Genomic DNA, 12857 nt, shown 5'->3' with positions numbered 1-12857 from the left:
TTTAGATTACCCATTTTTGGAAATGGGCAGGCACCTTATTCTCGAAGATGACCTGCGCATTTCCACAAGGCTGAGCTGTAGCGCAAACGATGAGCTGGCCAGCCACCTTAAATGTATTGGTGGCGGAAAGCGCTCTCCGGCCAATATGTTCAACAGGCACCCAGCGCATTTCACTGTGACGGGCCCTTATGGGGCCTGTCATTGCAAAATGCGATCCAATAAACAAAACCTTTCTATCCCATTTGAGGAGAAGAAATGCAAGTGAGCTATCAGCGGTTCAGCCATGCTGTCGCACCAAAAAAAAAAAGAGAGAAGTTTCAGGAAAGACCCAATCATGCAGTGTATATCCCCTCCCATGCACCTATTCAAAGCAGGTGCATGGGGTTGCCTTGGTTTTCTGCACAGCACATTTAAAAGCACATTGCATTTGTAAGTTTGGGATGCACTTTCATATGTGCAAAAAACAGCCAGTGATTTGCACAAATCCACAAAAAGATAAAAGGCCCATCTAAATGGGTGCATATAAGAAGCGCCCATTCTGATGTCCTATGTGGATTGTGCTACTTTTTTGGGCTCACGTGATGAGATGTGCTTGCCCATTCCATTACTTGCATCAAAAGTTTGGAGAGCATGGCTTCTTGTGCCTTTTTTTTTTTAAAGCTGCAGTTTTTTGGGTTGTTTCTGCAAAAACTGCCAATTTTGCGCTTTTTAAAAAACAGAGTTGCAAAATCGCTATAAGCTGGATGGTCTGAATGGTAATTAAAAAAACTGCTCGTGGATCAAGACTTCATCTATGCATCTTCTCTTTCTGAGCCTGAGATGGGTCTTCCTCTTGGACCTGTTACACACCCGATGACTTCAAAGGAGTCCTCTTGTTATTCTGGCAAACGGTGAACAGCTTTGTGGCATGGTCCTGCAAGGCTTTAGGATGCATGGATTGGCACAATCTGCAATGCTATGGATCATGTTACTCCACCAGGCAGTAAAGCCAAATTCTGTGGGGGTTTGAGGCATAGGTTCGCCGTATTCCATGCAGGACATAAACCCCTCAGCCCTACTGGAGTGGAGCAGGATGCACTGGACATGTTTAAGAAATGGTGTTCCGAGTGTGCCGAAAAAAGGACTTAATGGGGTGCATCACTTTGAGGTATACTGGCCCTGACATTCGCCTGGTGCATGGTTCGTAGAGCCGTTGTGGCGAGCAGACTGAAACCACTGGTGGTGAATAATATTGTGAAGGACAGCTTTGCTGTAGATTAATATCCTAGATGAGCAATCCATGGGAAGAAGGAATCTATTAGAAAGGGCTCACTGTGGGGCACCTAGAATGCCCCTCAGCCCTACGAGCACTTCCAAGAATCACCATAGCAAGGTCTTGAACAGGGATGCCCTAGTCCGGAAGGCGTAGAGGTTAGGGTCCTGTGATGGTGGCAACGCAAGGGACTCCATAGACTCAGGCTTCACGTGAGAGGTGCAAAATCAGAGACATTCGTGCATGGGTGAGGTGAGACCTGAGGAAATAAGATCTGAGGTTGATGCTTCCAAAGCTGCAGAGAGGCATGGTATTTCAGTTGCACAAAGGAGATTTGGCTATGGTGTACAGAAGTAAATTATCGGGAGGAGGAAGGGGTTAGAGGTTTTGGGATCTGAGCATAGAGTACTTGGGATAGCATCAAAATAGAACGGGACACTAGAACATCAGAGTAATTTGTGGCTGAAGATTGCACCCTCACCCTGAGGATGTCAATAGTGGGGATTTGGTTGCTATGGTTGGAGGTATCTGTTGTGTATATGGTGGTGGGGGGGGGGGCGTGTAGAGAAAGGATGGACATGGAGATGTAAGGGTGCAGAAGTAAGCGATTGACACAATGGTGGTATGTTTATTGCTATGAAGGTTTTTAAAGAAATGAGGGTTGGGTAAAACCGAACTATCCCTAATACTAAGATGTTTCTCTATCTCAAAGAATAACTATGTCCATGCATGCTGCACCAATATATGCCAGTATTGCCATGGATGGCCTCCTATCCAGTAATTAATGTGATGCCACAGAAATAAAGTACATCCAGACTGGCTATACTAAGATAGGCTAGTGTACCGCACAATCACCTTCCTGTACACTTGTACCCTTGATGCAAAGTACAAAACTGCCATGACACACACATAATATATGGCTAGATTGGAGCCACAAATGAAAGCAAGTGTAGCCGTGTCATAACACATCACATTTGCTTTACCCTTGATGCCAAGTGCACTTCTCCATGCCACGTTAAGACAGTATATGCAGACTTACCATAGTAGTACCAGTCTGCATATATATAGTCTTAATGCAGCATGGCATGTTTTACTTTGCATAAAGGGTAAACGAAATATAAGTGTCAGTACCTGGCTTGACTACCCTACATTAAATTAAATGTAGGCCAATATTGCCAGGTAATAACACCTATGTTTGCTGTATCAGGGGTAAAGCAAACATGACACTTATGTTTGTTTTGCACTTGATGCACATGCATTGTGCATCACGGGTAAATCAGACTGAAGTGTTACTACCTGGCTAGACTCGCCTACGTTGATTGTGTGCCAGTGACAACACTAATGCTTGCTTTACCCTTGATGCACAGTAACTCGTTAAGGCCACATGTTGTGGTCTTAACCATTCATACAGGTTTTGTGGAAAATGGGGAAAACGCAATGTAACAACCCAATTTGTCAACTTGTGGTGTGGGAGCCCAGAGGGAAGCGTTCTAACCAGGGTAGTTGACAAATGGATTCATCTGTATGGAATGGTATCATCGGTGGGAAGGGTATATTGGGTCGGGGGGGGGTGGCCTTTAGGAATGCTGTTTCGGGAGTTTGGGAAGGGCTTAGGGGAGAACCATATCTTCATGGATGATTGTTTTCATTTATTCTGAACAAAATTAATAAGGCATGGTTTAAAAAGGATGTTCTTGGAACAAGCCAGGGCTGTGTCGAAACAATATGATACAGAGTGGCTGTTAACCTATATTGCCAGATTAGTGAAAACCTGTGACATACTAAAATGTCATCTGCACTACACTGCTTTACATCAAATAACGAAAATGCAGCAATCTGGAAATGGGCATAATTTCTTGCTGAGTTGCAGAGTCCATATCTAGAGTTTTGCGAGGAAGTGCTCTCCACACACTCGGGCGTGGGTCTGTTTCCCCTCCTAATGATAAGTGCAGTCATGGTGCCTGGGGATGTGTGTGCCACCTGAAATGTCTTTAAGGCTGTGTGCACTGCTGGCATCGCTTGCTCTCTTGACATGTCTTTGCATGAGGGCTGTTTTTGTGTGGTGCCCCTTGCCTGACCTTTCAAGAAGGTGCTTGCCTGACTCGGAATTCGCACATTTTGAGGTGATCTGTATCTTTTGTATTATAGATGGAATTTGTTTTGCTTTTCCCAAGCCTAGCCCTTCTTCATGCACTTGCATCATGCCTGTCTTTTTCTCCAGGCCATTTCATGTTTGCAGTCATCATTTCACTTATTTGTAAAAAAAAAAAATAAAAAATAAAAACGGGAGTGTCCACGATATCTGACATTATCAAGGCCTTTACAGAAGGCTCGCCCAGTTACTGCTCTGATGTTTTTAGCGCCCACTAACCACAAAACCTATTTTGTTTCAAGTTGTTATAGAGCAGCAGTTTTACTGTCAAACAGGATTGTGCTGCAAGGAAGGGGACATATTTCAGTGGGTATAATGTTACTTGTTGGGTCCCTCAATTGCATTTCGATAATTTTGTTTTAATGTGCCCGCAAGCAAATGTTGATTTAAAATCTGATTTTTCTTTTTCACTGTACATAGGATTGAGTTTCTGCGTCACTTACGGAGCTTTTTTCAGATAATGTTCAAAATTGAAACGGTGACTTACAATGAGGAGCAGAAAGGTGGAGAGAAGGTACTGCTCACGTGTGTCGGAGTTGGATTTTCTAACTTGAGCAAGGCAATAAAATAACAAGCGCTCCTGCCAATTTGCTCTCTTGATACTGTTGTTGGACTGCGGATCTATGGGGTATTAAAGACATTCCCTGTAATAATTTTGTCAAAGTGCAGATGTGATTCGGTTAACTGAAAGAGAGCAATAGCCTGGTGCTTGCACCATCCTACCATACATGTCATGTGCAGTTCTATAAACAATTTATTTTGTGCGGGTTGCTTCGCCTATAATCGACACAACATGAGCTCTTGTTGCTCTAAGAATTGACTCTTTAAAACACTTGACTTTAGTTTTTCTTCATTCGACCAAGAAGTAATGTTTGACTTGGATCTGGCCTCATGCCATACCCGTTTGAAAAATATATTTACTGTAAACAAAAGCAAAACGGACATTTTTTGTATTATGTTTCGGGAAATAGGGGTGTGAAATGCCCTGATAACATTGAAAAAAGATTGAAATGTTTCAAAATTGGAATTATTTACTACTATGGGAACAAAACTGTCACATTCCTTAGAATAAAAAGTAGCAGTATATCAAATTAAGTTGTGGGGAACTTATACAAGTTTTATTTTTAACCCTGTGTTGTGGTATTGTAATGGTCATTTGAATATATTCTCCAACTCAATGCCTCTAGTAGAATATGCTGTCCCTTAAATATTTAAGCAACATGTGGATTTTGTTTTTTAAAAAAAAGTGAAAGAATGTAAATGTTTGTCTTGCATTATATTTTGATAACATTTATATTTTTGTATTTTCACCATATTAAACATGTTTTAAGTTAATGAGGACATATTCATTCTGTGGGAATTTGCTTGGATTTGGACTTTGTATGTTTCACTGTGTGCTCTTCTTTCATTGAAGTAAATGGCCTTCTGGTTATTTACCTCGCTAAAATTACATTGTGACGATGAAAGATATATGTTTATGAGGCTTGTGATTCTGCTCAGATTCATATGCTTTGCATAAGCCACCATCTAATGGTTGCTGGAGTATTCCCTCTCGTTTTAGAATTTGAAAAGGGGACGTCGACAGGGGTGAAATTTAAACACTACCCCCACTTTACGGGTCCATGATCCCTCATATGACGAAGTCCTCTTTGTTTTTTTTTGTTTTTTTCAACCTTTGGGATGGACGCAAAACGTGAAGTCTGTTGATGCACAATACATGCTTGCTTTTCTGTCGTGGTTGAAGCTACAATTGCATCCGCATGAAGATGGACGGCGGCAGTGACAACAATTGACATCCCCATCACACTGAAAGGTGATCAGTAGGCATAGTGGGCCAGGGTGAAAAGATGGAACACTTTCTTTGCTTTCATTTTAGACTGCCTCTATGCCCCCATAATGTAACCCTATTAAGCTTGCTTGATTTCTTCGTCTCCCATAGAGAATACTCTGTTTAAATTCTGACCGTCTTGCAATATTAAATGCCCTTTGACGGACATGCACTTTGTGTAACAGCTGTCTTCCAAGGGATCAAAACAATTCTCGGTGTCGAGCACGTAAGTTCTTTAAACTTAAGGCACTTAACGAGCATAGAACTAAACGTTGGGCAGCATAAGGTATGCAGCGGAAATGTATGGGAATCCACTGCTACCGTCGAAGAACTTGAAGCTGAGGAAACTAGCATCAGCTTGGAAAGTGGCACTGAAGAGCAAACTAAAGAGTAAATGCCAAATGTTTCCTTGCAGCCGGCCATCAGCTACATAAGGCTGCCATTAGGTTGTGCTTTGGAGGCATTCCCTGGTGTCCCTAAGGTGGAAAAAAGCAGTCTAACACAAAAATAAACCGGACAACACATGCCCAAAGCAAATGTCAGAACAATCGTCCTAAGCCAATGGGCCAACATAGATTGAAAACTAAAACCGGAGCATACAATCAGCAGTCGAAGTCCAGTATGATATCGGCAATGAAAACCCAACCCAAAACATACTCATCAACAGTAAGAATAGTGAACACTTTTCAGCTGCAATGCAGAATAGGGGCATAATCTTATTCTGACTTGGAAGGGGGAATTGGGGAGGACGGGTTACACAAGAAAGCAACCCCTTCACAACAAGGTGATCTGCACGGAAAGCCATAGTCTAAAGTGAGTTTCTTCCCAATTATGGGTAAACTGGAGTACTTTATTGATTTTTATGAACGCCTCTCAAAAAATAGGAACAAGGATACCTATATACATTGTGGAATAGTCATTTCAACAAACTTCAATTAGTATATAGTCTACTTGAATATTGTGTTGATGGAAACATCGCTCTAATGTAAATTTTGTACATATCTTTCCCTAGAACTTTTGATTTGCCCCTGATGAAGAGTGTTGTACCACTCGAAACGCGTTGGGCCATCCACAGTTTCAACATCAAGAATAAAAATGAATTTTGGTTCTTGTGACCTAATTTGATTGAATGTTTATTTCTTTAATATTTGACTTTTTTGAACTTTATTTAATACAAAGGTTCCTATTGATACAATTAGAAACATTGTCTAAATAACAAACCAATTGTTGGTCTGGTTTTGCAGATATTAGAAAGTGTGCAGGGGACGTGAGTTCCCATACTTCTTAACAAGCCAATCGAAAATAAAGTCCTATTCGGCAAAGCAGTAGATGTTGCCCTCGAACCAGCTAAAAAGGAACATGATACCCTTACAACACTAGCACAAATTTCCAATGAACCCTTCATGCAGAGAGGGTCACATGGTAACTGCCGTACCTTTTGCGCACAAGAATTCCGCTAGAGCCTCAGTCCAGCTATGCATCCGGAGCAAATACCAGCCCATGGTACTCCGACCAGGGGCAACTACCAGTTTCATAGTCTTCTTTTCAAAGGGCATTCGGGTGAGGGCATAGTAGGTGTAGAGGCCAGACCACCAGAGATTCGACTACCCTCACCAAGCAATGACTCTCTGCTTCAGGACCCATCCCATTTCACCCCAGTTGGGGATCACATATCTCGGTTTACCCACCCCTGCAGTGGATCACATCAGACCAGTCTGTATTGTCAACTGTTGAGAATGGATATTGTGTGTAATTTATAGAACTGCTGCACAATCATCCTCCAAAATACAGAAAAATGTCTTTCGAACACCAGCAAATTCTACAAGCAGAGAGGGCTCTTATGGAAAAAGGGCCAGACTAATAGGAGTCGGAAACGGCTGCTAATTGATTTGAATTAGGCGGTGTCTGCATCGCTGTATGCTGTGCTGTGCAGTGTGGCTTTACTCCTGATCTCTGTGCTTTCCTCAAGCCGGCGACCGATCCAGATGAGGGAGAGGTGTGGGCCGGTGTGGTACAGACTAAGTGGCTTCCCGGAGCGGTGCTGTTGTGGTGCAGAGGTGCCGACCCCAGTGCCGAGCTCCCTGACCTGAGGCCGTACTGGTGAAGTCGGTCTGGAAACGCTGGATGTACCAGATGGCTGCAGTAGCCCGAGAGAGGTGATGCGCTCAGAGCCCTGAGACAGACTTGGTGGTTTTGTGTGCTGGGCAGAGCGGTGGTGAGTGCAGACCGCACCATGCCATTCTTCTCAGGGTTCACAGGCCAGTGTGTTACTAGCAGCAGTCATGGTGCAGCTTCCATGTCACCTATGGAGAAAAGCCTTACCCATTAGTGTGATATCTGGAAGAGGGCGGACTGCACTTGTTCAGCCCACGTAGGCGGCTCTCTGCAAGACTATTCCACCAGCCGAGATTTGAAGCTACAAGGAGCTAGCCACAGAGGGGCAGGGAACTGCAAGTACTCTTCAGGCTCAGTGGGAGTGTGTGGGGGAATGTGGTTTCTCTGTGATTAGTGGAGTTTCCATAGCCTGCCGTAGCATGATCGGTATGCAAGTGCCCGCGGTGTATAAAAGGTGTGTGGTGATGTGAGGGGGTGGTCACTGTCACCTGAATTGGCACTCTGCATACACAGGATGAAACGTCTAACACGGCATCCAAAGGCGAGGAGTTGAGCTGGCCTCAGGTCGACAGAGCTATTACTTGGGGCGGCAGCCATTACCCTTACTCTTGCTTCCTTGGCCCCAACTACCTTTTCTTCCCCACTCTTTCCCCCCACTTTCCTAGTGAACCTTTCCCCCATATTTCCCTACCTCCATCCAAAGGACCTTGCATATTGCAACCTAATTAAATGCTGCAGCAACACTAGGTCTCGTGGTAAACGAGATCGCAGCCCATGCAGCAACAAGTGTACAGTTAATACTGCACCAAGCTGAGGTGTCCGGGCTGAGAATCCCTGATGTGGCCGCCCCACAATTAACGATAAAAGATTACTTTGGTAATGCCCCAGCGACCAAGTCAACACTAAAGGGACCCCTTCTTGGCAAAACACAAATTGAGGAAAGGATAGAGGATGGTTTGGATTCCAACACTTCTCTTGATAACAATGGGTCCCTCTTCATATTGTCACATTATCCAATGGAACTCTATGATCCTTGCTGACTTTATCTTCGACAAAATTCTACCTTCAACTCTCTCTGACCCCCCCAGACTTGGAACATCTCGGACAACCTCTGAATCCCTGGACTGGGATAGTGAAGATGAGGAGCGCTCCGGCACTCTTAGTGCAACTGTACAGCATCCTCCCCAGACTCCTAGAACCGTACTGAAAGCCCCAACGGTGACCATAGAAGCTAAGCTAGATGCGCTCTTCTTATGATGATCTAACATGGCACAGGAGGTAAGGAAGGTACGTTTACAGGGCACACTGGTTGGATGGCTGGGAAAGAATGCTCCAGACCCTGAGTCAAACCTAAAGCCAAAGGCTGGACATCGTTCCCCACTAGTGCAAGGGACCCTTGTTCTCCCTCTGCCCAAGGCAACTACTATTCCCATTGCTCATTCCCCAGAGGCACGGGTCTATAACAAGGAGAGTGCAGGGCTTTGATCAAGAGCGATTGTTGGCCACAAACTTAAGCGTCAACCTACAGGAGGCCAGTCCCCAAGGGGGCAAGTGCACTTGCTAAAGATTACTGCAAAGGGAAACATCCGTCGGGGGGACGCCAAAGGTTATGATTGCAGTGCATCCCAGGTCTCAGGCTCTCCCTCAGCCTGGACCATTGACAAGCCCACACGAAATACCTGGTCAGCCAGGGTGGAGGAATCTTGGTCCGCCCCTTCAGGAGCTCCAGTCCTTAATCCTGATGTGGCTTGGTACACAGACCTTCAGTACATCAAATTTGTGGAAAGAAACCCTTCAGATCATAGTCCCTTCCTGAACCGTTCTTGGCTATTGGAACATTTGCGCCTTGTACCAGATTTATTCTTCATTTCATCAAGACATACAAAGTTTGGAACTACTAAGCTGTGATAGTCTTGTTAGTTGGTCATTAGTATCTTTTGCTTCTCCTCTGGCGGTAGAGCTCATCTGTAGAAACGCTGAGGCACTCCTTGGCTTAGGTTTTGTAATCCTGGTGTTCCAGCCCTTGTCTCAAAATGCTACATCTAGTTCTATCACTCAATCTGCAGGTATGGGCAAGCGGTTGCCCGAGGCGAGACATATTAAATATTGAACTTTTGCAACGTTGATGAATATACAATGTTTTTACTTGGCTAAGTTCATCCTTTGATCTGGACGGTTACACAACACTGTTCTGTTCCTATGTGCCCTCGGTCAGTGGTCATCCTAAAGGTGGGTTGTGCATCAGTGCCAAAGTCACGTATATTTTAAGTGAATATTCAGTGTGCAGGCCACATAGAAACTTCCTAGCGAGTCGCATTAATAATTTCTGGCCTGGCCAAGAATCCATTCTGGTCACCACCTTCTATGATCCCCTAGTATGTGACCTGACGACTGAACTAATATCAGTGGTTGTATCAGTCGATCTTGGCTCAAGCACTCTCCCAAGGGATCGATTGCACTGACCAGCGATTTCAATGCTGATTGCAGCATAAAACCCCAATATAAGGCCAGAGAGGGAAGGCCAGGCGGCCCAAGGCATAGGTCGGTGGCATGGAGGGACGCCCTGGTGAAGTTTGAGCTCACGCCTATGGATGACAAAGGGGGGGGGGGAAAATAAGTATACTTGGTCTAATTGCCAGTACAGCAGTTACATCGATTTCATTTCTGTTAATCCACTAATTGCCAGACTTATGCCGGAGCTCAAGTGTGGGGACCCGGTAGCTAGTGACCATTTAATGTTAACAATGATTAGCACAGCTCCGAAAGTAACACCTAAGGCCAGATTACTCTATAAGCCCACAGTAAATCACCAAGGGAACAGGCTGCGCTGGTCAGTGGGCAGCAATATTGAGAAATGTAATATGCTACTGGGTCATTGTGGGCTCGACCATGGGGGAATCTTGAGAAAATGTAATGGCGATCTGGGTAAATTACAGGCCCTTTTTGGTCCAACAGACCGTAGGTATTTGTTAAAGAGCTACCAATGCACCAATCCTGGGCTAACCTCCGACTGCTATTGCGAAAAAGAAAAGCAAAGCTGAATGCAGAGCTGAGGAAGATCAAACGTATCCACATTTTATCAGGAAGGGAGGAATGCCAGCACCTCTGGTCAGCTAGGCTGAGGTATAGGTCCTGGTTCAAGGGACATAGATCCTTCACCAATAGCGCAGGCTGGAAGTTTATTGCTTGATTTAAGACTCATGATTCAAAAAATATTTGGCATCTCATTCGTAGTCACGGGAGAGTGGGAAGGTTTATGCTATACCAGAAGTGCAGTGGTGTCAGCACATTGAGACTTTGTTTGGGAGAGTGGAGGAACATAGTGGGGCTGCAGAACATAAATCTGTGTCTGAGTCGGTGCAGAGTCTCGTGAGTCTGCTTTGCCTGCTGGACTGTTGGACTGCTGTTGGAACTTTACAGTCCTCTTTCTACCTCTATCAACTGATAGGGGTGTGCTTATAACCCCCTGTACTCCGCGGAGCGGTGCAGAGTCTCGTGAGTCTGCTTTGCCTGCTGGACTGCTGTTGGAACTTTACAGTCCTCTTTCTATCTCTATCAACTGATAGGGGTGTGCTTATAGCCCCCTGTACTCTGCGGAGCGGCGCGGAGTCGGTGCAGAGTCTCGTGAGTCTGCTTTGCCTGCTGGACTGCTGTTGGAACTTTACAGTCCTCTTTCTATCTCTATCAACTGATAGGGGTGTGCTTATAGCCCCCTGTACTCTGCGGAGCGGCGCGGAGTCGGTGCAGAGTCTCGTGAGTCTCTGGAGGCTCCCGAGGCTCAAGGGGTTCAAGGGGCACAACCCTCATGGATCGAGGGAAAATATCCAAAGTGCCGACAAAAATCGTACATCACCCCCTTACTCGTATGCAGCTGAAGCGTGCTGAAGAGGGATCGGAAGGAACTTTACCTGCGTCTTGGAACCACTTTGCCGTGTCTACCACAATAGCGGGGAGCAATCAAGTAAGGAAATCCAAATCCCATTCCTCTCCAGTCGCACGCACAATATCATTGCCGCGCGTGTCAATGGAGGACACGAGCGTTTGTGCTGGCGACATGCGAACCACGCACGCTGCTGCCTCTTGTGTGGATCAATCGTGCAGTGAGCCAGACTGCAGCCTTTCCGCCAATAGCCTATTGAGCTTGAGGAAAACGGGAAATGTTTCTGTTGGTTCTGCTTGCAGAGTGAATGAAGGGGGGCCCTGTGACGGTGAGGTGTGGAGAGAGGGTGATGGTGTCCCACTAAGCGACACGAATGTGAGTGCAGGTTGTCTTCCTGGGAGTGGTGTACAAGCGCTGGGAGAGTCCTCATGTGTGGACGATGTTCCCAGCTCTGATGGAGTCCAACTCCCATGCGTACGGTCCGTTGACTTGGCTGGGCCTGTACGCTTACCGGGAGATGTAGAACTGGCTGTCGATATGCGGGGTTCAACGAATCGCAAATCGCAACGGCTAACCTCGGAAGCCACTGGATCATGGCTTGAATGTACTTCTGATACCACTTCCCTGATAACTATGACCTCCCATGCCGGGAGTCCTTCACTGTCCCTCAAATCTTGTGCCACTCATCCACTGCCAGATGCTACCAGCCCCTCGTCTTCCAATAAAACTTCCTCCAATGTGGAGAAAAGAGTCCACGTCAATGAAGCACCGTCAAGTAACTTGGCTGAAATTATGACAGAAGTAGAGGAACGAGGCGCTAGAGAAGCTAAATGCAATTATCCCTCTTCTAACTGTATCAACCCTAATGTCTCAATCTCATTACGATCAAAAAACCAATTCCTTGGCCATAGCGAACAAACTCCTCTTAGATCTGACAAAAATGAACAGCTCATTGAATGCCAAATCGGTATCAAATGATAGTGATCCGAATAGTGGACTAACCACCATTGAAACCCGTTCCATGGCAAATGAGCTGGAGGTTAATGTACAATCAAGTAGCGAATGGCCTAGGGGTCCTAGAAAAAGAAGACGAATGGCTTCCAGTGCATCTCCCCCCATACCATGCTCCCAAAATAGAAACCAACGGAACCAAATTTCTCTGTCTCACACCTCCCCAGCGACACCCAGAGGTTACACAAAAACCATTACAAGGCCGCCTATATCCTCATGTAATGAGGAGCTGTCCGACTTTTCATCTCTGGACAAATCGCTGAATGCCTTCCCTGTTAGACATCAGCTTCTCAAAGGGAAATCAACCAACTACAGAAAAACTGCCTCCCAAACATTGAAAGACCTCAAGCTGCAAAACATGGTGAAAGAAGCCTTAAATGATCTTAGACCGTTTGTTTTATCCTCACTGACCATAGCTATGGCTCCAATGCTCAAACTGTATGAACAATTGAATGACAATGTCAAAGATCTAACTACACTAGCAACATTGACAAACTCTAAACTGGCAACAATAGAATTATTGCAAAATGGAGGAAATTCCAAAATACAGGATTATATCCAAAGATTCGAAACCTTAACCAAGGATCTTGCGGATCAGAAACGCTCAAACGTTGATGAG

At 45.2% G+C, this 12857-nt stretch overlaps 1 protein-coding gene across 1 annotated transcript in view; it reads left to right on the top strand.

Annotated features, from left to right (window-relative positions):
• The window catches only part of RCL1 (RNA terminal phosphate cyclase like 1), a 534592-nt gene extending 529853 nt beyond the window's left edge, over positions 1-4739 (top strand). Inside the window, exon 9 of the mRNA XM_069625721.1 lies at positions 3825-4739. Coding sequence (XP_069481822.1) covers positions 3825-3975 — 151 coding nt within the window. The 3' untranslated portion in view covers positions 3976-4739. The remainder of the gene's footprint in view (positions 1-3824) is intronic.
• Positions 4740-12857: the final 8118 nt, after the last annotated feature.

This window comes from Ambystoma mexicanum, chromosome 6p (assembly GCF_040938575.1).
Source record: "Ambystoma mexicanum isolate Mex_15411 chromosome 6p, UKY_AmexF1_1, whole genome shotgun sequence".
In the NCBI taxonomy this organism is placed as follows: Eukaryota; Metazoa; Chordata; class Amphibia; order Caudata; family Ambystomatidae; genus Ambystoma; species Ambystoma mexicanum.
The sequence above is the reverse complement of the archived record's forward strand: the minus strand, read 5'-3'. Positions and strand labels throughout refer to the sequence as shown.